General features: G+C 39.7%; 1 protein-coding gene across 1 annotated transcript in view; it reads right to left on the bottom strand.

Moving 5' to 3' along the window:
* MUSK (muscle associated receptor tyrosine kinase) overlaps positions 1-25,487 on the bottom strand; it is a 198,601-nt gene that overhangs the window by 58,786 nt on the left and 114,328 nt on the right. The window contains exons 8-11 of the mRNA XM_056563621.1: positions 16,078-16,202; positions 14,575-14,734; positions 9,686-9,692; positions 6,166-6,429 (exon numbers count right to left, since the gene is read on the bottom strand). Coding sequence (XP_056419596.1) covers positions 6,166-6,429; positions 9,686-9,692; positions 14,575-14,734; positions 16,078-16,202 — 556 coding nt within the window. The remainder of the gene's footprint in view (positions 1-6,165; positions 6,430-9,685; positions 9,693-14,574; positions 14,735-16,077; positions 16,203-25,487) is intronic.

The raw sequence follows: 25,487 nt of genomic DNA, 5'->3' as shown, positions 1-25,487 counted from the left end.
GGCCTACAAACAGGTAAGGAAAAAAGACACATGCAACATAAACATATAATACAATATAATACATGTCAATTGCAAAAAACATTAAACATTAAAAGAAGATGCAATATAGACCTAAGGTACTTGTCATGGAAGGGGAGCAGGGAGTTAGTGAGCCATAACTGTCTCTACAATCGCTGTCCCTTCCTACTGCCCATCTGCCCTAAACGACAGATCGACAACCACGAAGAAGGACCCCATAATGCACTAAAGTGCATGGGCGTAAGTCAAAAAAAATAAATAAAACAAACTGTACATGTTGGAAAACAAGTTAGGAACATAATGGGAATACTACAAAGCTACAAACAGATATAGCAGGCAGGATATAGCTTACTAACGTACACTTCAAGAACCAGGATCAAGATTTACGGCAAATATGAAAATACTGTATGAACAAGACTAGATGTAAGGATTAGTATACAGCAGATGAAACCAGGAGATGCAGGGGATGAACAGGAATGTCAGAACACTAAACGGGTCAGGAAATCAAGACCACTGTTCATACTGGACTCTGAACAAGGAACACACTAGACACTCCACTCCAATCATGGAGGGACATCCATACTAAAGCCAAATAGGTTCCTAGCTAGTGGGCACACTCCACAGTGTGAACAGGATAATAGCCTAGGAGGAAACAAAAATCCTTAATACAAGCAAACAAGGGTACTGACACAAGGCTAACTCATTCCTAGATAGATGGATTAGCACAAGGCTCAGAGAAGGATCTCCTAGGAGATCCAGCATCAAAGAAGGGTCAAAACAGGACTGGCAAACGCACAGTGTGAACACAGACTAGGCAACACAAGGCAGAAAAAAACAATATAAGAATACTAAATCTGACAAAGCTACTAAAACAAGGCAAGCTAAAATCTATAACAAATAACTAGGACATGGAGCCATGGCTAACTAAAGACATAAGTGCACACACAGACAGGCATAGCAAAATAATGAAAACTAGGTCTGAGTAACAGGTGTAATTACCAGCCCAGAGTTGCACCTGAAGAGGCTTTATATACACTCAGTGCTGAAGGGCTTGAAGGTTAACTCTTCCCAAACCAGGGAGAATAAACACAGAAACTGTTCAAACATAATGTCTGAACAGGACCTGAAGCAGAAAAATGGAAAATACAGATAAACGGACATTACAGTTCTAACCTACCTAGAACCTAAAAATAGAAACCTTTTAAAATAAGGCCAATTTAGACAATTTATATTTTCTTATACTTCCTAATAATGTGATATCTCTGATATCTTCTGATGTCTAACTAAGCTATCTGCAAGATACTGATGGGATCTGATGTACATAAGGGGATCCTTTCCTACTCCTCATTCTTATGTTATCTTGAAAGGTTTCAATTGTAACCTTGAACTTTGTTTTACTATTGTTTTCTGATTCATGTTTATAGGTTTTGCATTATGGAATTTTTTTTCTATAAAAGCTATAAATAAATAAATATATATATATATATATATATATATATAAAAATGCCTACACCAGTCCACGTTTTTATGGGGGACAAAATGACACAAAAACTGCATCATGGAGGACAAAAAAGGGGGCAGTTTTAATGTTTAACCTCTTAAGGACATAGGGCGTACCTGTGCGCCCTACTCCCAGTCCCAGGATTTAAAACGGGGTCACGCCATGACACCGCGTCATACCGGGTTGGTCCCGGTGGCTAATGATAGCTGGGACCATGGGCTAATAGCATGCGGCACTGATCATTGTGCCGCATGCTATTAACCCTTTAGACCCTTTCAAAGCTGATCGCCGCATCTAAAATAAAAGTGAACGCTTCCCGGCAGCTCAATCGGGCTGATCGGGATTATCGCGATAAAATCCTGATGTCCCGATCAGCTAGCACGAGAGTGGAGGTCCCCTTACCTTGCTCCGTCGCGTCCGATTGGCGATTAATTGCTCCAAGCCTGAGATACAGGCTTGAGCAATCAACCGCCTATAACACTGATCCCTATGGGAGCTTAAACACTGCAGAAAAAAGTTAATAAAGGTCATTTAACCCCTTCCCTAATAAAAGTTTAAATCACCCCTTTTGCTATAAAAAAAAACTGTATAAATAAAAATAAACATATGTGGTATTGCCGTGTGCGGAAATGTAAATATATATATTTATATATATATAAAAATATATAGTTAATTAAACCGCACGGTGAATGGTGTACGTGCAAAAAAAATCCAAAATAGCGTATTTTTTGTCACTTTTTATATCATGAATGAATTTTTTTTTATAAAAAGCGATCAAAAAGTCCAATCAATACAAAAATGGTACCAATAAAGACTTCAGATTACGACGCAAAAAATGAGCCCTCATACCGGCCAGTACGTGGAAAATTAAAAAAGTTATAGGGGTCAGAAGATGAGAATTTTTAACATAAATATTTCTGCATGTAGTTTTTTTTCAGAAGAACGACAAAATCAAACCTATATAAGTAGGGTATCATTATAACTGTATGTACCTACAGAATAAAGTTAAGTTGTGATTTTTACCGAAAACTGCACTGCGTAGAAAAGGAAGCCCCCAAAAGTTAAAAAATTTAATTTTTTCTTCAATTTTGTCGCACAAGGAATTTTCTTTACATTTCGCCGTAGATTTTTTGGTAAAATGACTAATGTCACTGCAAAGTAGAATTGGTGGCGTAAAAAATAAGCCATCATATGGAATTTTAGGTGCAAAATTGAAAGGGTTATGATTTTTAGAAGGTAATGAGGAAAAAATGAAAATGCTAAAAGGGTAAAAGCCTGCATCTTTAAAGGGTTAAAAAAAACGCTGAACAAATTTTGTGTCTGAAGGAAGTCTCAACAGAACAGATTTTGGGATCATTAAGCTGTAGTTCCCAGTCATCTTTCAGAACTGAATGTGGCTCACTAGATTTGGGACCTCTGATGTACAATGACTTTAACCTGAGACAAATCTTCAAAAGGACCATAACTCAATCACATTCTCATCAGCTTTTCTTGCCCATGTGATAAAGTTTTAGGAAGCAATTACACCTAGTTAATCTTTTGCATCACAAACTACACTAGTACATTATTCACGCCCAAGAGTCCCATTTATCACTCTGGAAGACCTGACTAGAGTGACAGTGGAAAACCCAGATCACCATCCTGACAACAAAAATAAACTGTTACATAAAGATTAGTTGAGCTTATAAATGTACCCACTGTACTGTGCCAGCTTCCGTGGTAAGCAGCATTATATTCAGACTGCAGATGAGTTCCAACTTTAGGATCCAGTGCTCACAAAATCAACAATATTATATGCCCCTGAGGTCAGGAACAATCATTGCAATTTTACTTAGAAGCATGTACTGACAAAAATATTGATTCTGTCACTTTTTGCTATATGAATTTTGTGATGGATTTTATCTGTGCTGCTTTCACTTCCTCTGTTACAATTTGTCGATCCTGCCAAGGAATACTCAGACACCAAGATTTATTTACCACTGGGCCGGCTCCTTAGTCAACTATTACAATTCCTGAGGTCTACTTTTAAGGTCGCCCTATTCAACGCACCTAAGCCTTTAAAGTAGAATCCAACAGTTTTAACTGTGTGGGGACTGGATCTTAGAAGAAACAGCTAATGATGTCATCAAGGCACTTCCACTTCCTGAGCTGTGGAGGTGCTAGACTGGGAACAAGAGGAGGGGAGAGTATGGGTTGCATCTATTTACATAGTACATAAATATTTTCTATCTTTGATGTACAGAATGTAATAGGTGGGAGACTCAGCCACTCAGGAATAGTTATGATGGTGGACACAAGAAGGGGCGGGTGAATCATTCATGATCTGGTTGAGGAGAGGCTGGTATATTATACAGCAGCTAAAGATTGGCTGTATAGCAATCTGAAATTTCAATGGCTTGTCCCATATTTACAAGTTGACCCTTTAGGGTTATAAGGTCCAGCTAGCTGATTGCAGGGGATCTAACTACAGCCCCCCCCCCCCCCCCACAATCCTTGTAATCTCAAGAACGGGGACCTGTGTCTTACATCAGAATGGAATAGCAGGATCCTATTAGACATTGTCGTTCCATTCATCCTTTATGAGATCTGGCAGAGATAGCCAAGTACAATGTCCGGCTATCTTGGTGCCCACAGAGAAGGAATAGAGTAGCAACGTGCATGCATGTCCCACTGCGCTGTACTGATGAAATCTCCAATCCCCATTCCCATCATTGTGGAGGATCTAGTAGTCAGCGCCCCTGCACACAGATATTTATCCCCTATCCTAAAGTCCGTCAATGGACACATTTCTGTGTTTAGTATGTCCCAATCCCAGCTTACACCACAGCTGGTGCTATAGAAGCAAAGAAAGTAGTGTTCCATTAGTGCAAATGATGTGAAAAGTGTGTGTGCCATTAAATTATGAAAACTTCCTTAAATCACTTTAAATATTCTATAAACTCTTGGGCCGGATTTGCCATCCTATGCAGTCATGGAACTCAGCCCACTGACCAATTGACTGACATCAACACCTCATTTCATGAAGGTCAAACAGCAGCTGTCAACATTAAAATATAAATGCACTCAGCATCACATTAATCTAAGGCTTCTTGTTTTGGCTACTCATAATATTTCAAATAGCTGCCTTAATGCGTTAAGGAAAAGTTCAAGAACTGAATAAAAAGGATAAGTCTCAGAAGGACCTTGAGAAGTGGTTCACTGCATCTTTATAGCTGGAATGTTTTAACAGCAACTATATCAGTCCAAACGTTTCATGCAAGTTTTATTTCAAATTGAAAAAGACAGAAACCTAACAAGCCATATTTCAGTCCACCGTAGACTGATCTAACACATCTGATATGAACTTGTGATTACTGCCAACATTTTATAGGGTCTTATCCTTGGAGCCTCATCATTGTCTCTATAGATGCAGGTTCTTGACCTTTGCTGGAGTCCTGGCAGCTTAGGAAACACAAAATGCTGCTGACATGAGGGATCAATGCTGAATACTGTAGCGTCTGCCTCAGTCATTCAGCATTTTCTTCTCATGGCAGTCACAGAGGAGGATTTTAGGTACCGAATGGAACTGAGAGTTTTGGCTTCAATTCTGACCAAGAACTACAGAATGAGTAGGGACTCATCACAACCAGTGTCATGTAGAACTGAAAAGGAGTATTAAGAAAGCCCCTGTAACAGACAGCCTGAGAGAGGAGGGGGTCCATGACAGGGGGGCTACATGGGAGCAAAAGAAGTGGAGTTCTGAGTTTAGGGGTTAAGCCAGGATGGTGACAAAAGGGGGTAGCTTTAGGAAGGGGTTATAAGAGGTCTGTGGGGATGCAAGAGGAGTCCGTGAAAAGTGCAGGGAAAGAAATGCCCCCCGCCCTGCCCGATTTGGGTTTAACAGTTGTTTTCACAATGTGTTTTTATTTTCTTTTTGTCACAGTGACAGGAGCTAGAGGGGGACTTGGAGGCACTCAAGAGAATGATTTGGAGCAGCAAAGACATGGTATAGTATGGTGGAGCTGGAGAGGTTACCCAGCCAGAAGGGGTAAATCCCTGTGGGTATGGTGCCCTTGGGACAGGTGAGGGGCAACCAAGGGCAAAGTAGGAGAGCTGAAGAAGCCAAGCTGCCTTAAAGTCCCCCTACTGCCAGATAGTTGTGACATTGTTATTACACTTTAAAAGGTTTAATGGGTTATTTATATGATGTTTTATATGGTATATTGTTGTTATATAATAAAATTGATTCCGCTGTGGCCTTTACACCACAAGTCAAGTCAGTGGTTTTTTATGGGTAGTTTGGATGGGGTCATTGGTAGTGGATTACCGCAGATCTATACAATCCCCTAGTTATGGCTCGAGTTGTCTACTGTGTGCGTAGTCAGACTGAATTTTTCTAATTATGTCAAATCTCCCAAATTATCAAATGCAGAAAACAAAAACATCCTTTTTATAGATGACCTGACATCCTCATACTTTACCGCATAAAATATTCTTCTTTGTAAACATTATTCATTAACAGCTGACAGCTCTAAGTTTTGGCCATCAGACCCATGGTCAGGCCAGGAATTGTGACAGTAATACAGAGGCAAAAATGTGGCTATATTACGCCCATGTGAAATCGGTCACAATTTAGATTCTTAGGTGGTCACTTTTCACATTAGTACCTGCATAATGGTTTTGGAGCTGGACCATCTGCTGCATGGTTGCATTCCTGGAAAAAGTTGTTGCAGAGCAAAGCTTCAGCTGCAGGTCGGCAAAATGGACTCACAGTTTTTAGTTCAGTCCAAGCTATTTGAGCTAGCATCTCCTGACTTTCTTCTGGTTCAGCATTAGATGTGTTGAAGAAAACCAAGGAATCCTTAGTGAGCACCATGTTGCATATGTCCCCCTTGTAGGTGCTGCAGTAGCCAACATCACCTTTATAAAGCCTAATAAAAGAGTTTAAGAGACATTGTTATATCCATGGCAAATAAGCAGAAATATATTAAACCACAGGATGCTAAATATTGTACAAATAACACAGTCACATACAGGGAACTCAGGAGACACTGCATAGAGAGCTGGAGTGCTAATCTCCTAGTGCTTCTAGGGGCATTGCTGGAATTGTAAAATATTTGGGGCACAAGTCGAAAGGTCTATGTCCCCCCAACACACACAAAAAATGATTTACGTACATACTGTATATAGTTGTCAAATAATACTGCCATACCTGGATTATATATTACCATCACACTGTAACTAAATATTAACTCCATACTTTAACTTAGCAAACACCCTATAGAAATTCAATGTGGCCAAATATAATACAGTCACAAAACAGACAATGACACCTCTAGGACCTACAAAGTAATTGTGCTTAACTTAATAGTGTCTACCTTGGTGCCCCTTACAAAGTAATAACATCACATGTATGCCTCTTAGACAGTTATAATGTGGCCTTGACTGTAATACAGCCCCCTTCTAGCCCCAGCACAATAATTATGACCCCAACCAACAGTAAACATTCTTACTTTTGCATGCTCTATAAAGTAATAATTTTTTCAAGAACTGTTATTGTATAAGGAGTGTATGGTACTTTTGTTTGGGTACAGAAAGGGGTATTATTATTAACAATATCTCCATTCTGCCCCAAGCAATAATAACAACCAGATTTGCACCTTGAGGTAATAAAAATGCTCACTTTTATGCCCTCTAATAGGTAACAGTGACCCCTATTAAAAATTTGTGTCCTGTAATAGGTAAAAAATGTACCCCCAGAAAATAATAAACTAACTTATCCTAACTTAACCACAATTTGACATGCTGAGGCGTCTTCTAACCAGTATATTTAGCTACCCCCTCACTGTACCAGCACTGTGACACTGATAACTTGTGTTTGGCTCTGCCATATTGTAAGCTGCAGGTCTAAGGCTACCGGTGGTCTAAACAATGATGATGAGGAAGGTAGCTCCCTTCTTTGCCATAGATCAAATGGTATGGTGTTTTAAGGACAAGGATACAGTGAAATGTGCAGCAACCTTGTGGCCTGAGACCAAAAGTCTAGCGCACGGGAAAAGGGGGCGCTTTGGGGATGGGAGACTTGAACAATTGCGCTCTATGCAAATGAATAACTGACCATGTAATACATGGGCAACTCAGGTTGGCCAATGCATGAGTTCCCCTATGCTAGTCACTCTAGTATGGATCCTAAATTCAGGTTCTGAGTGGAAACTACCTTGTTATGATCACCATTCCAGCTATTCATAAAATGGGATTATGATGGCCAAGGTGGTGACTGGCTGAGCAGGCATTTCTTGCAGGAACAACATGTTATAGAAAGCAGCAGTAAACATCAGGGACAGGAAACCATCAGAACAGCAGATCAGGGAAGGTGAGTATGCTTGCTAACTTTCAAGCACCGCAAGTCTACTATCCACTAGCATTTAAGGGATTTAGGTTCACTACCTTGGTAATGAGAATTGGGGGAAGGTGGGGTTAATGCATCTATGTTATCTTCAAAGAAGTTGAAGTGACATGATAGAAGAGAACATAAAGTAGAAAATTCACCAAAGTAGCAAGCACAAAAAGGGTAATAGTCTATTTCTCTGTTAGGATGTATTTATACAAAAATGTAGATTATGAAATGCAAAGCTAGCACAGATTTCAGCAGACATTCAAGGTATAGATACAGCTGTGTAACTTGAAGTAGAGTCTTCTCTCATGACAGAGGAACTGCATGGTCCCTTAGCCGGTTCTCCCGGTTTGCTAAAATAACAGCCAGTTTGGCAAACTGGTGTCAAAATGGAATCCTGTACCGGTGCATAGCTGTAAATCAATTCTAAATGCATCCTTAAGATACATTTACAAATGATTATCAGTAGTTGTCATTATACAGGAGCTGCAGACTCCCACCACCACGACCACTCAGCAGGGGAACAGTGTGTGGCAGGGTTATATTCAAAGGGTACAGTGTATGTCAGAGTTATATTCAGAGGGTCCAGTGTCTGACAGTGTTATATTAAGATGGCACAGTGTGTGGCAATATTATATTCAGAAAGGACAGTGTGTGGCAGAATCATATTCAGAGGGGACAGTGTGTGGCAGAATTATATTCAGAGGGTACAGTGTGTGTGGCAGGTTTATATTAAGATGGTACAGTGCCTGGCAGGGTTATAAGCAGTGGGTTTAGAGTGTAGTAGTTTTATATTCAGGGGGCACGGTGTGTCAGGCTTACATTCAGAAGGCACAGTGTGTAGCAGTGTTATATTCAGGAGTATAGTGTTTAGCAGGGTTCAGAGTTATATTAATTATTGTCTTCATATAGAAGATGAGGAACTGCTGAAAAAGTGAAGAGCTAAAGATGTTTGGGCATCAAACTCTGTAGAGGGAAGATTTAGCTGAAAGAAGTCACAGTAGTCTTGACCAGATGAAGAATAAATAAAAAAAGACATCACCTGTGAGTCACTGATATCTTTGTGTATTCTGCCTATGTTAATCAGTGCTGTTGTCACTTGTAAGTTCTGCAGTTCCCAGCATACCCTTACCACTACTTAGATCATACTGGGAGCTGTAGTACAACCTGGTAAAAAATAATTCTTTTGTACTATCCCCTTACTTGGCAATTGACTGGTTCACTCTCCTGTATGTAATCTTTCCTATTTATAAAATATTGCTGTACCACTGATGGAAAGTAAGAGGGAGGAGTCTCCTAAATCTAACGCTCTCTGCCTATCTCTATCCCCTCCCAATCAATTTTAGCATAGCCCCTGAAATAGATAATTGTGATTCACTTAACTATGAGTAAAGTCTGTTTTAGTATCTACATCACAGTTAGTCAACCAGTCAACAGTTAGTCAACAGTTGTTAAACCTTGTTCTCAAGTTACATCTGTCTGGATTATTTCTATTGCACACACCATCATGGGTACTCCACCAAGTGTACCCCGGGGTCAGAAGTTCCTATCTTGTGCAGATATCCTATTTACATAAGTTGCAAGAGCTCAAAGAGGGACCAACATGGTTAGCAAGCCACAAAGCCATCTGTGCTACCACTATACACTTTGCTCAAGGGTCTTCAGCTGCCCTTGACCATTCCACCCATCCTTCTCGTGGGCATCACAAATGTGTGATCTACCAGTCTGCATTTTATTAATAACAGCCACTGAAAACTATGGCTTAATTTTTAAGAATTAAAAAAATGTCCTACCTCCATTCTTCAGGAATAATCATTATCCGGGTGCAGAATAATACCATTTGGAGAAAAAAAAGATGAAGTTAGCAACATATGAATGTATAATCTTGAGTATTTCTTTCATTATACTTTGTTCCAGGCTAAACAGCTTACTGTAATGTGAACACCGGATGATGTTAACAATCCACTTGGGATGATTTCTCATATTTATGCAAGGAAATCTGTCAGATGGTTTATACAGTGTAAATATGCAAATGCCAGGTAGGAGTAAAAAGCACTGCTGCTTGTGAGCTGAGTAGTTTGTGTTCATTTCACACATGCAAATGAGCAGCAAGTGCCCACAGGGTGGGGCGATCACCTCAGGTGGCAAGCATTTCCATCCCCTATCACTCTTTGACTCCTTCTCCTACATATGATTGACAGCTCCTTTGCTGTGTGCTGTAGGGGACGGCAATGCTTGGCACTTGGGGTGATCTGTCTTGCTCTATGGGCACTTGCTGCTCATTTGCATATTTGCAAAAACACAAGCAGAAATTTGCACATCCAACGGAAGGTTTGTGACGGTATATACCTGAAGCTGTGGTAAGTTAAACTGTGTGAAACCATCTGAGAATTTCCTGTGTGTGAAATTGAAGAGTCAACATATAACATTGTATCAACCTCATTTAACCAGGCTAAAGGTTCTACAACTTTTTGTATATTACATTATAAAGTGTGTAGTACCATAACAGGCAGTATAAATTGCATATTATGGTGCAAATACAACTATCTGCAGGATGACCAAATTGACTTGGTAGACAGCAGGTTGGTTTCTGTAGAGGTAAATACTATTTGTTTCAATGGATTAAAGGGGTTATCCAGGAATAGAAAAACAGAGCTAATTTCTTTCAAAAACAGCTGCACGTCTGTCCCCAGGTTGGATGTGGTATTACAACTTGGCTTCATTCCCTTCAATGGAACTGAGCTGCAGAACCACACCCAACCTGGAGACAGACAGGGAGCGTTTTTTGAAGAAATTAGCTTTTTTTCTATTTCTGGTTAACCCCTTTAAGCTGTACAATTCAGCAACTATTAAATACAGAGGGGCAAAAAGTATTTAGTCAGCCACCAATTGTCCAATTTCTCCCACTTAAAAATATGAGAGAGGCCTGTAATTTTCATCATAGGTATACCTTAACTATGAGAGACATAATGAGAAAAAAATCCATAAAATCACATCGTCTGATTTTTAAAGAATTTATTTGCAAATTATGGTGGAAAATAAGCATTTGGTCAATAACAAAAGTTAATCTCAATACTTTGTTATATCCCCCTTGTTGGCAATGATAGAGGTAAAACGTTTTCTGTAAGTCTTCACAAGGTTTTCACACACTGTTGCTGGTATTTTGGCCCATTCCTCCATGCAGATCTCCTCTAGAGCAGTGATGTTTTGGAACTGTCGCTGGGCAACATGGACTTTCTACTCCCTCTAAAGGTTTTGCATCTTCCATTTTCTAATAATTGCTCCCACAGTTTGTTTCCTCACACCAAGCTGCTTCCCTATTGAAGATTCAGTATTCCCAGCCTGGTGCAGGTCTACAATTTTGTTTCTGGTGTCCTCCGACAGCTCTTTGGTCTTGGTCATAGTGGAGTTCGGAGTGCGACTGTTGTGGACAGGTGTCTTTTATACTGATAACAAGTTCAAACAGGAGCCATTAATACAGGTAACAAGAGGAGGACAGAGGAGACTCTTAAAGAAGAAGTTACAGGTCTGTGAGAGCCAGAAATCTTGCTTGTTTGTAGATGACCAAATACTTATTTTCCACCATAATTTGCAAATAGATTCTTTAAAAATCAGACAATGTGAATTGTTTTTCTTATTATGTCTCTCATAGTTGAGGTATACCTATGATGAAAATTACAGGCCTCTCATCTTTTGAAGTGGGAGAACTTGTACAATTGGTGGCTGACTAAATATTTTTTTGCCCCACTGTACATAATAATAATTATGATGATAATAATATACAATTAAATTCATACCAATTTTTTTTTCTCACAGAAAGGAACCATGGTATAGCAACTTCAACACCATCTAATCTTCGCAGGAGGAATAGCTTTTTCTTTAGCTATTTGTTTGCATACAATTAAATCTGAACATTAAAAGCATTCAATGGTGGTTCCATTTAGACTGCCTTAAAACAATATTTAAATTTTATAGATTCAACAAACAAACATGCACAGACATTTGTGATACACAGATACACAGAACAAACATCACGCAAAACTTTAAAATGACTGCGACTGCACACAAATGGGTTTGTGTCTTACTGTAGTTATCACCAGGGTATGCCATTTATATACCCTACTTTGACTCAATTAACATAACCTTTTCCCAGTATACTGTATGTCAGCAACAAGGTCAAAAAGGTATGTCAACACATGTTGCACTGCCAGCAGCCTCATTTCACCTCATGGGACCTGCAGATGGCATATTAAATTGCCACTCAGCCAATCACTGGCTGAGGAGGGACACCATTGCAGCCAGTGATTGGATAAGCGGAGATGTGATGAAGGGCACTGGGCACCAAGACGAGAGGCTACGGGGGATAGAGGGAGTTAAGTAGAGGCTTTTTTGTTGTGGCTTCATTACACATTCTGGGCTCATTGTTTTAAATAAATTTTTGCGAGAGAACCTCTTTAATAGACCAAACGTAGTTAACTAGTAGCTATAACCAGAAGTGGAACCAGCACTGGATTAAAATAATTCCATTTATTTAAAACATCATTAAAAATCCATAAGGAGGTGGGGAATAAGCACAAGGACAAAAGTGAATCAATGCATGATCGTGAGGAATACACCTCAAAGAGCTGACGCATTTCAGGTCAATCGACCTTTAGTCATGGCATACATGTTACCTCTTAGAAGCACTTATTTATACAGAAAGAGCACTGGCTCCAACTCCCCAAAGGAGGGCGGATCCAGCTCATTACAAGACAAAAAAACTTTATTGTCCTCAGTGCAGAATAAAAACAAAACAAAAAGGTGTATAATATAACAAAAGAAACAAGGAAGGAATGGGAATAAAATTTAAAAGTTATTTCTAAAAAGCCAAAAAACAATCAATAATGCCTAATTAAATCCGTTCTGTTATTTAAATCCAAAAGGATGGATACTGTTAAACAAATAAATCCACATTATTTCTCTATTGCTTAAATGTCGTACATTATCACCTCCCCTTTTTTGGGGGACAATTCTTTCTATTGCTGAAAATGTTAGTTTAGCAACAGCTCTACTGGATCTGTGTACCAGGAGGAAGCCAATTGTGTGTGCACTCGCTTGAAACAGCGAGGCTACCCGAATTGGATCCTAAACAATGCTCGCAGACGTGTGGATCCTTTGAATAGATCATCTTTATTGAAAGATAAAGATCACAATCAGGTTAGTGAAAGTATTACCTTTGTTACCACCTACAGCCCTGAGTTCAACAAGATTAGGTATATTATATCTAAGCATCTCCCTCTTTTACATTCCAATCCTGCCCTCAGTCACATTTAGCAAAAAGTTGTCAGATTTTCCACTCGTAGGGCCCCTACATTATCTAACTTTCTTGCTCCCAGCACAGTTGTTGACTGTGGTACAAATGATTTTGATGATGATTTTTTAATTGCTCAAAAACCAGGTGTGTCGTATGTAAACATGCAAAAAAATGTATGGTTGTTGAGGGCACCATTGACAATAAAAAACACAAGATTTGCAATTTTATTAATTGTAACTCTAAACTGGTAGTGTACAAAATTGTATGTTCAGAATGTTCACTTACTTATATTGGTAGTTCCAAACGTTCTCTGAAAAAACAATTACAGGAATATATTTGGCAATCTGCAGGTCCCCTCACCAGCAGTATGTCCAATGTATCTAAACATTTTTTTTTAAGTACACAATGGTGATGTTGCTTAACTTACATTTTCAGCAATAGAAAGAATTGTCCCCAATAAAAGGGGAGGTGATAATGTACAACATTTACAACATTTATGCAATAGAGAAATTATGCGACTTTATTTAATTAACAGTATCCATCCTTTTGGTTTAAATCACAGAACGGATTTAATTCAGCATTTTTAACAGTTTTTATGGCTTTTTGGAACTAACTTTGTAACTTTATTCCCATTCCTTCCATGTTTCTTTTGTTATTGAATACACATTTTTGTTTTGTTTGCTTTTATTCTGCGCTGAGGACAATAACGTTTTTTATCTTGTAATGAGCTGGATCCGCCATCCTTTTGGGAGGTTGAGCCAGTGCTCTTTCTGTATAAATAAGTGCTTCTAAGAGGTAACATGAAAGGTTTATTGACCCGAAACGTGGCGCCCCAGTCAAACTCCCCTTCTGCTCCACCGGAGGTTTCTGTCCTCCCTGAGCTCGCCTTAGGACATCTGCGTTACGGTTTGACAGGTGTACCGCCCCAGTCAAACTCCCCACCTGCGACTGTCCCCACAGTCCTCACTATCATGCATTGATTCACTTTTGTCCTTGTGCTCTTATTTCTCGCCTCCTCATGGATTTTTAAGGATGTCTTAAATAAATGGAATTCTTTTAATCCAGTGCTGGCTCCACTTCTCCCTCTTTGTTTCTGCATTGAATCAGAGGCTCTCCGTGCATGGCTGAAACAGGTGAGCTTAAAATCCCTACTCTTTCCATGTATTAACTAGTAGCTATGTTTAGTCCACTTCTTGAATGATTATACTCACTGACCCAGATGCATCACAACTGTCTGATTTGACCATAACAACCAATCACAGCTCAGATGTTTGTTTTTCAACCAATATGGATGCTTTAAGATTAAGATAGCTTGTGGTCATTTGATCATACTAGATATGCAATTGGCTAGACAATTTAAACAAGTTAGACAAGTACTTTTGGACACACCTGATATACTTATTGTTGCTGCAGCTTTTGCTGTGCCAAAACTCCCACTATGTTTGTTATCTGCCATGCACATAAACAGGCCTGGTCTGGTTGCTATAATGTGCAAATTGGAGAAAATGACTCCATCCTTGATGTTTTCTTCAACAGATTCTGGCGAAACCTGGTTAAAGAATACAATAACTTGCAGCTTTTGGTTTCACATTACTATTTACAGATGAGCACTATATACAGAGTTTCATAAGCAGAACAAGAGATATATCAAGTAAACTTATGCATTAATGGCTAAACCCCATATTCCCCATTACATAAAAATTGGAGCTGTCCTACTCCAAAGAATTGTTTGCTGGCTTTTTGTGGTCACTGACATGCATAAATACGGTATGTGTGATGTATTGTACTCAGTTAGGTTAAGTTCAGACTACGGAATCTCTGGGCAGAAAATTTTCGCCCGGAGATTCCGAGTGCGGCCTGCGCCGACTGAATCAGTCGGCACTAGGACCGCGCGGACACTGCAGTCTCCATTAGACTGAAATGTGTTCCTTGAGTATTTCCGCCTGAAGAATGAGCACCGCCATTCTTTAGGTGGAAATTTTCAAGCGGATTTTCCGTTCACCATTTCCACAATTTTCAAAGCGGAATTGCAGGCGGAAATTCCGTAGTCTGAACCTAGCTTTATACTTTACCTTACATCTTGTGGCTGGTTGTGGTACATGGTGGCACTGCCATAGATTTTTAGAATAGCTTGGCAGCAGAAATGACATCTCATACAGCCTCCTCGACACTTAAGATTTAAACATGATCTAGAGCTGACAGATTCCCTTTAAGGATTTGCACCAATGCAGAGATACTCTCCATTTCAAAACGTTACATGGTAGCACTATGGGGCCACCCATCAGTCCAAAATACAGAAGAGTAAAGAGTCCCTGATTTGATGTGCAGACCATCAGAGTATGTTTTTTTGTACTGATAATCTTAAAGTACAGAGTTTTACCACTACCACAGCTGCAACATGACTGCAGCAAAAACTAAATGTCAAATTTGCAGCAAAACTAAATTAGAAAATATTGAGATATTATAGAATTTCTAGTTAACAAAATGTTACAATTGCTGGTCTTTAAAAAAAAGGGGGTATTCTGGCTAAAAACATCTTATCCCCTATATGAAGGAACTACGCTCCGTGCCGGATGACTGATGACTACAGCCGCGCCCACCCCCTCCATTCATGTCTATGGGAGAGGGCATGAAATTTATGTACTAACCGTCATTCCCCCTCTCAGACATGAACGGAGGGGCATGGCGTGACGTCCTGAACATGGAAGCTCAAAGCTTCCTTTGGATAGGGGATAAGATGTTTTTTGCCAAAGTACCCCTTTAAAGCATTTGTGACAGTGGTATCACTAAGGTATGTATGATTGATTTTATCCTTTATAATGTAACAGATATGGATGTGAATAAATGTAAATGTAAGAGGTAAGTAGTTCAAAATAAGTAATGTATACTCACAGGTTTTCCATTTTCAAACCACCTGATAGAAGGAACTGGAATACCAGAAGCTGTACACCTCAGAGACACTTCCGAACCAAATGTTACATTCTGTGACTCCGGTGCTTTTATGATCCTGGCAAGAACTGTGTAGAAAAGATTTGTTCCACAAGGTCACACAACTAATGCGTCTTCTTAAATGCCATTCAAACACTTGTGTTGTTACTGAGTATTAAATCTAGATTTTTTTATAATCTCAGTTTTTTCCCCACTTATTTCACAAATGCATTATTTAGTTGGTATTTACAGTTTATATATAGACCTACATTAGAATTATTTAGTAAATACATAGCTCTGATTATCTTATATACTGTAAATCATGATCATGAGAATACGTGCAGAGGTACAGAAGTGGCAGTTGCACCCAGGTTTTGGTGTTTGAGAGGCCTCAAGGACCCTATGCCACATAATGACACCAGTATTATAAATAGCACATGGAAGAAGTACAGGCCTTGTTACAGATTTTCCTTTGGCATCCAGGATCTTTGGCTACAGCCTGGAGTTTTGTCCAGAGTTGCATTCATAATTCTTAGTGTAAGCTTGGTCTACACACTCTAAGAATGTGCCAGAATTAGCACGGGCAAATAAAGTTTCTTTAACACATAACAAATGGGATGCACGAAATGTGTGCCTCTTTTTTGACTGTGCGGCCTCTTTGTATTTGACCTCTGGGGTGGATTTATTATAGTCTAGCGTTTTACATGTTGGTTTTTCACAGCACAGTAAACTGCTACAAAATTAATTACTTCCATGGAAAACTTTTAAAAAAATAAAATAAATCAACTGGTGCCAGAAAGTTAAACAGATTTGTAAATCACTTCTATTGAAAAATATTAATCCTTCCAGTACTCTTTAGGGGCTGTATACTAAAGAGAAATCCAAAAAAGAAATGCATTTCCTCTGATGTCATGACCACAGTGCTCTCTGCTGACCTCTGCTGTCCATTTTAGGAACTGTCCACACGTCTGTGGATATTCCAGCCTGTAAGAATAAAATAGTGGTGCACGTGTCTTTTGAACAGAAACGAATATGTAAAGTGCAGAATTGTACTGTTCAATGCGCTGTTTGTAGAATGAGTGGTATCCGTTGGCAACAATGTAACAATTATTGCATGGTAATAATGTAGCAATGTCTGGTATACTAGCAGTGTTTATGAGCTAACAGTAGCAATGTTAAGTACACTTGCAGTACTGAAGAGCTGAAGGATAGATCGCCGCTTAGAGACTCGGCCGTCTCATATGGATAGCGGTGATAGTGGGCTTCAATGAAGGGGACTGCAGCGCTTCAATGAGCCGTGAATTTCTCCAAGTTGCGTAGAATGCGCGGAGAGAATGTTCAAATTCACGGTCCTATTATGTGTGGCATATGCTGATAGAGACTCAGCCGTCTCAGAAGTTGCAGCAATAATGAAAGATCCCGTTTTTTTGAGGCTGTACAGGTAATCCCCAATGCGGTCAGAGGGTATGTGGCCTCCTCATGGCTGTGGCAATGCGCACAAGTACCTGGGGCTTAGCGGATGCTGTATAAGCACAATAGCTGTATTCCAATATAGAGGCTGGATATATGTGGCCTTAGTAGCGGAGCTGGACACGTTTCAAGTCCTCCATAGGACTTTTCTTCATCGTGACCCTGTTTTAAACACCGGGTCTGGGCGCAGGGCGTACAGGTACGCCCTGCGTCCTTAAGAGGGTAAGAAGTGCAAGCCCCATAATAAATGTGTTGCATCTCTGGCTGCCCATGTGCCACAGACTAAAAAACATAATTTTTTTTACACCAGAACTGATGCACTATGGTGATTTATTCTCATTCGGTGTTGTTTTGAGATGGTAATAAACAAGTACTTAAAGTGTACTGCTGTTAAAGTTATAAGTTATAGTTTAGAAACTATTTTGGGCATAACAGTCCCAATAGAGTCAATGGAAGTGCGGTCACTTCAGAAATATAGATATATTTGAGATAAAAGCCTAGAAAACATTATAATCAGTGCCCTTAAGTGTCTAAACTTAAAACCTAGAGAAGTCACTATACACATAGATATAATAGTAATACTCATCATTTGTTTGAATATTTAAAACACTCCTTTTTTGCTTTTAGAAACAATTGCATTGCTAACATTTATTGTGGTAAAAGAAAGGAATGAACTTTAGAATTCTCTTGCACATCACTAGCATATATGAGCCAAGCCCTCTAGTCTTCTGTAATTGTTCAATGAGGTCACTTGGTTGTATGTAACTGTCTAAAGTCATTTCCTGAAAGGAACATAAATAAAACATCTGGAGTGTTGTCATAATGAAAATCAGGGACTCTGGCAATCTGAAAATCTACACCACTCCTTTCCTGGAGACCATGTGCTTCCCTTAACCTTTTGGTGCCAACAATGTAACAAAAAAAATCATGGAATGATTGAGCTGCTTTGCATATTCCCTCTTCCCAGAATCCACAGTGGAGTGCTAATGGCATACGAATCTCCACACACTGTTAAGGGTGTTCTTTAAAAAAAAAAAAAAAAAAAAAATCTTACCCCTTTGACCTACACCCACAGGCCCCTCACAGCTAAGCCAGAACACCGTGCTCTGTACTGATGAAGGGCAACACCTCAAAACAGCTGTCTGCAAATGGGTCTTCTTCCCTTCTTTTTCTTCCATGTGATCTGTACCATATTTGTCCAACCTCTTTAGATGCCATTTATAGTGGATGTGCATTTATCTGCATTGGAAGCATGTGTGTACTATGTATGCATGTACATTGTGATCATATGTGTTTTTTATGTAAACATAATGGCCCTCATTTACTATTGTAAACCCGACTTGTTTTGTCTGGTATTTTTGGCGCATCTTTGTCTGCGCCATGTCGCAGACATCGTGCGCCAGTCTGCGACACGATGCAACATTTTTTCCCGACGGACCCGATGTGGATTCTCCCAAACCCGAAAAAGGGGCGTAACAGTTCTGAGCTTTCCCACGTATTTATAAAGGTTTCCAACCCGAATTTGTTGAATTGTTGTGGATTTTTGCCCGACAACTCAGAGGAGTTGGAAACCAAAACCAACAAAACCCACGTGCGACAAACAGGATGCGACATAATAATAAGTACCAGGCGAAAAAAGCAGTCGGGTAAGAAAGCAAGATAGACTTACAACCCGATTTTCTAAGTAAATGAGGGCCATTTATCAATGTTTGCTTATGTATTCTTTTTTTTAGTAATTTTTTCCTTACTTTTTTTTGCTTATGTGTGACTTATTTATCAACTGGTTTCAGCCTGTTGATAATTTTCTTTCACGTAAGCAATTTTTTCTTTTTTACTTTGGTAGTAGCTTTTTCTGCTCCATGTTTGAGCTGGAGTAAATTTAGTAAATTTTTAACCCTGTTGCAACTTTTTTTTGCGCAGTTGCGACTGTCGCAGTTAATAAATACCTGACTACCCGTAGTCCATTTTAAAATTATTACTACGTAGTAAATTTTTGGAAAACTTGCTTTTATCGCTCTCCAGTCAAAATGTCGCACGAAAAATCACGTAGTTGCAGTTGCGACAATTTTGCGACAATTATAGTAAAGAAAACCTGACTAAGCCCATTGATAAATGTCCATAAATATGTGAATATACAGCGGGTTAATTGAGTATTGAACGTGTCACCATTTTTCGGACTAAATTTATTTCTAAAGGTGCTATTGACATAAACGTTTCACCAGATGTTGGTAACAGCCCAAGTAATCCATAAATACAAAGAAAAAAAATATAAGCTCAGAAATTAAGTTATGTATAACACATAACACCTGAAGGAAGGAAGTTGCAAAAAGGCATAGAAAGCCAGGACTAGAGCTGAAATCTATCAGCAATTTAAAAGTAATCCATCCCATAGTCCGTACAAATTAATATCAGCTGGTTTACTCCCAACTGATGGCCTACAAAAAGGTCTCATTGCCAATGTGTCACACAAGGCACAACTTATGATGTGTAAAAGCAACAGCTGTATGATGTGTGTGTGTGTGTGTGTCTAATGTGGATTACACATGTATTTACTATGTTGCAATATGTAATGTAGGTGTGCATATACAGTCATGGCCGTAATTGTTGGCACCCCTAAAATTTTTCAAGAAAATGAAGTATTTCTCACAGAAAAGGATTACAGTGTCACATGTTTTGCTATACACATGCTTATTCCCTTTGTGTGTATTGGAACGAAACCAAAAAAGGGAGGAAAAAAAGCAAATTGGACATAATGGTACACCAAACTCCAAAAATGGGCTGGACAAAATTATTGGCACCATTAACTTAATATTTGGTTGCACACCCTTTGGAAAAAAATTACTGAAATCAGTCGCTTCCTATAACCATCAATACGCTACTTACACCTCTCATCCAGAATGTTGGACCACTCTTCCTTTGCAAACTGCTCCAGGTCTCTTATTGGAAGGGCGCCTTTTCCCAACAGCAATTTTAAGATCTCTCCACAGGTGTTCAATGGGATTTAGATCTGGACTCATTGCTGCCACTTCAGAACTCTCCAGCGCTTTGTTACCATCCATTTCTGGGTGCTTTTTGTAGTAGGTTGGGGGTCATTGTCCTGCTGGAATACCCAAGATCTCGGACGCAAACCCAGCTTTCTCACACTGGGCTGTACAGTGCGACCCAAAATCCATTGGTAATCCAGATTTCATGATGCCTTGCACACATTCAAGGCACCCAGTGCCAGAGGCAGCAAAACAACCCCAAAACATCATTGAACCTCCACCATATTTCACTGTAGGTACTGTGTTCTTTTCTTTGTAGGCCTTGTTCCGTATTCGATAAACAGTAGAATGATATGCTTTACCAAAAAGCTCTATCTTGGTCTCATCTGCCCACAAGACATTCTCCCAGAAGGATTTTGGCTTACTGAAGTTCATTTTGGCAAAATGTAGTCTTGCTTTTTTATGTCTCTATGTCAGCAGTGGGGTCCTCCTGGGTCTCCTGCCATAGCGTTTCATTTAAAGGGTACCTCTCATCAAAAAAACTTTTGATATATTATAGATTAATGTATGCAGAATAACTTTACAATTGCATGTTATTAAAAAAATATGCTTCTTTCTATTTAATTTTCCACTTTGAAGAAATGACCACTAGGGGTCTCCCTACCAGTCCTGGCAGCAAGCATTTCAGACTCATGCTGGAGTCCTAAACACTACGAGCTGCCAGTCTGCTTTGTTCACAAAGGAGAATACTCAGAACTGCCAGCCTGCTTTGTTCACAGCCTGTTTGGCTGTGAACAAAGCAGGCTGGCAGCTCTGAGTGTTTAGGACTCCAACATGAGTCAGAAATGCTTGCTAACAGGACTGATCAGAAAAAATACAATAGAAAGAAGCATATTTTTCATTAACATGCTATTGGAAAGTTCTTCAACATTCATTAATCTAAAATATATCAAAAGTTTATTTGATGAGAGGTACCCTTTAATTGATTGTCGATGAATAATTCGCACTGACACTGATGCTCCCTGAACCTGCAGGATAGCTTGAATGGCTTTGGAACTTGTTTGGGGCTGCTTATCCACCATCCGGACTATCCTGCCTTGACACCTTTTATCAATTTTTCTCTTCCGTCCACGCTCAGGGAGATTAGCTACAGTGCCATGGGTTGCAAACTTCATGATAATGTTGCGCACTGTGGACAAAGGCAAATCTAGATCAGTGGAGATGGAGTTGCAACCTTGAGATCGCTGATATTTTTCCACAATTTTGGTTCTCAAGCCATCAGTCAGTTTTTTTGTCCTCTTTCTGTTGTCCATGCTTAGTGTGGCACACACAGACACACAATACAAAGACTAAGTGAACTTCTCTCCTTTTTATCTGCTTTCAGGTGTGATTTTTATATTGCCCACACAGGTTACTTGCCCCAGGTGAGTTTGAAGGAACATCACATGCTTGAAACAATTGTATTCTTCCACAATTTTGAAAGGGTGCCAATAATGTTGTAAAGCCTGTTTTTGGAGTTTGGTGTGACAATATGTCCAATTTGCTTTTTTTCCTCCCTTTTTTGGTTTAGTTCCAATACACACAAAGGGAATAAACATGTGTATAGCAAAACATGTGTTACTGCAATCCTGTTCTGTGAGAAATACTTAATTTTCTTTAAAAATTTCAGGGGGACCAACATTTACGGCTATGACTTTATGTGTTTGCAAATGTTTTTGAGCATGTGTAAATATTTACTGTATGGTGCAATTATTTGTAATGTGTGTAATGTGTAGGTGCATCTAATGTATTTGTAAAAATATGTGCGCAAATGTTTTTTTCCTATACATTGTTTCAATTGTCCGCATTGTTTCAACTAATTTTTCAGAAATCATCAGTGCAAGTTCATAAAAAAATGTTATGAAAGAAAAATGCTTCTTTCCTCTTCCACCACACTAAACTTTTATTCACTCTAAGAAAAAAAATTGCTAAATTCTGTCCTGTGTTTACAAGACAGTCCTGTGGCTCACTGAGAGATCAATTATATTCTGCCAAATACAGGGATGGTTGAGAAGTTAAATGAGAGGGGCAATAAGTTCAGAGCCCAGTGGCAGAGAGGCACAAGAGAGAATGCAAAGACACTTCATAAGTTAATAGTAATAATGATAGCTCTCGTCCCAGGGATTAGTTCACAGTTTAAACTGTATTCATAAAGTGGAGTAGGTGAACATCATTTTACTCCATTAATTTATGTGGTAAAAACTGTGTACCTGCACCAAATTTATTATATGGCACAAGGCATGTGATAAATATGGTGCTGATCACATTTCTTACTTCAGTACTCCACTTTGTATGATGCTTCCACCGACTTTTTGTGCAACTTTTTAACCTGTTTGACAAATGTGCGACTTTTAAATTATGCTGTCCACAGTCAGTTTGTAAGCCAAGTCATATCTGGTGTAGATTTGCCCCTCAGTTAGCGCAGTCACGCCAAGAGATGCAACAAACTGAAAAGTCTTCTAAAGCAAAAGTCGCAATGAAAATTCTTTAAACAGCATCTAAGACAATTCTTTAAACAGCATCTGAGACAAACCCGTTGCGACAAATTTACCCCACAAAGCCAGTGTAAAAACAATGATAACTTCCCGCACAGATTTGGACTGTGCAGCATTTAAAAAAGTTAAATTTATAAGTGCAGTTTATGGAAACATTATTGACACTGTTTTGACATTACATTTTCACTGTCTCCCCACTGAAGGGATTTTCTGACATACCGTATAGTTTTGTGTTTACTATGTGCCTCTGAATAGATAAAGGTAGCAAACTATGCCTTCTTATGCAGAGAAAAAGAGGTGTGCTGCTGCATACTGACCTGGCATATTACAAAGTGTTACTCTTTTGGCTTAAAGTGGTACTCCGCTGGAAAACATTTTTTTATAACCTTTTTAGGACGTAGGGCGAATGCATACGCCCTGCATCCCCAGTCCTTAAGGACGTAGGGCGTATAAATATGCCCGTGGGAATTCCGGTTCCCGCCGCTAGCCGGTTGGGGACCGGACCGGGATGCCTGCTGAAATCATTCAGCAGGCATCCCGGCACGTCGCCGAGGGGGGTCCCGAGACCCCCCCTGTCGGCGATCACAGAAAACCGCATGTCAATTCAGACATGCGATTTTCTGCTATTCCGGGCTGATCGGGTCTCTGGTGACTCGATTGCCCGGAAAATAGGGATGATTGGAGCTGTCAGTGACAGCCCAGATCATCCTGAGGGATAGGAGCGAGATTGCAGTGCTGCGATCTCCTCCTATCCCCTGCCATAAGTCAGAAATTAATTCTGACCAATGGCAGCGCACGACAGGGGGTTGCCATGGAAACCCCCCATTCTGCCCACCCCTGGATGTCAGGCAGAACGGGGGGGAGAAGATGGCGGCGGGTACCTGATCAGAAGAAGCTGTGGGGACCGCCGATCATCGTTGTAGACTGCGGAGATCAGCGGCGCAAGTAGGGAAGCAACGGTGGGAGGAAGGTGGCAGTAGAACAATCTTTACTGCTGCCTTTCTAGTGGTTGCCAAACTGCATGCTATTACAGTGGTGCCCAAACGGTGGCCCTTCAGATGTTGCAAAACTACAACTCTCGGCATGCCTAAACTGCCCAGGCATACTGGGAGTTGTAGTTCTGTAACATCTGTCCCTTCAGATTTTGCAATTTTCATGAAAATTTTGAAAATTGCTGCTATACTTTGAAGCCCTCAAATTTTTTCAAAAAGTAAAAATATGTCCATTTTATGATGCCAACATAAAGTGGACATATTGGGGAAGATTTATCAAAACCTGCCCAGTGGGAAAGTTGCTGAGTTGCCCATAGCAACCAATCAGATCCCTTCTTTCATTTTTGAAAAGGCCTCAGCAAAATGAAAGTGATCTGATTGGTTGCTTTGGGCAACTCAGCAACTTTTCCTCTGGACAGGTTTTGATAAATCTCCCCCACTGTATTTGTGAATCAATATAAAATTTATTTGGAATATCCATTTTCCTTACAAGCAGAGGGCTTCAAAGTTAGAAAAATGCAAAATTTTCATGAAATTTGGGGATTTTTCTCCAAGAAATGATGCAAGTAACGTCAAAAATTTACCACTAACATATGTAGAATATGTCACGAAAAAACTATCTCAGAATCAGAATAATCTGTAAAAGCATCTTAGAGTTGTTAATGCTTAAAGCGAAAGCCGTCAGAATTGCGAAAAAGGGCTCAGTCCTTAAGGTGAAAATGAGCTGCATCCTTAAGGGGTTAAATCAACTGGTGTCAGAAAGTTAAACAGATTTGTAAATTACTTCTATTTAAAAATCTTAACCTTTCCAGTACTTATCAGCTGCTATATGCTCCACAGGAAGTTCTTTTCTTTTTGAATTTCCTTTCTGTCTGACCACAAGTGCTCTCTGCTGACACCTCTGTCCATGTCAGGAACTGTCCAGAGCAGGAGAGGTTTGCTATAGGGATTTGCTCCTACTCTGGACAGTTCCTTAAATGAACAGAGGTGTCAGCAGAGAGCTCTGTGATCAGACAGAAAATAAATTCACAAAGAAAAAACTTTGTGTGGAGCACACAGCATCTGATAAGTATTGGAAGGATTAAGATTTTTAAATAGATATAATTTATAGATCTGTTTAACTTTCTGACACCAGTTGATTAAAAAAAAAAAAAATATTCATCGGAGTACCCCTTTAACCCCTTAACGACGCAGGACGTATATTTACGTCCTGCGCCAGCTCCCGCGATATGAAGCGGGATTGCGCCACGATCCTGCATCATATCGCATAGGTCCCGGCGCTCATCAACGGCCGGGACCCGCGGCTAATACCACACATCGCCGATTGCGGCGATGTGCGGTATTAACCCTTTAGAAGCGGCGGTCAAAGCTGAACGCCGCTTCTAAAGTGAAAC

The sequence above is a fragment of the Hyla sarda genome, chromosome 1, assembly GCF_029499605.1.
Source record: "Hyla sarda isolate aHylSar1 chromosome 1, aHylSar1.hap1, whole genome shotgun sequence".
Taxonomy (NCBI): domain Eukaryota; kingdom Metazoa; phylum Chordata; class Amphibia; order Anura; family Hylidae; genus Hyla; species Hyla sarda.
The sequence above is the reverse complement of the archived record's forward strand: the minus strand, read 5'-3'. Positions and strand labels throughout refer to the sequence as shown.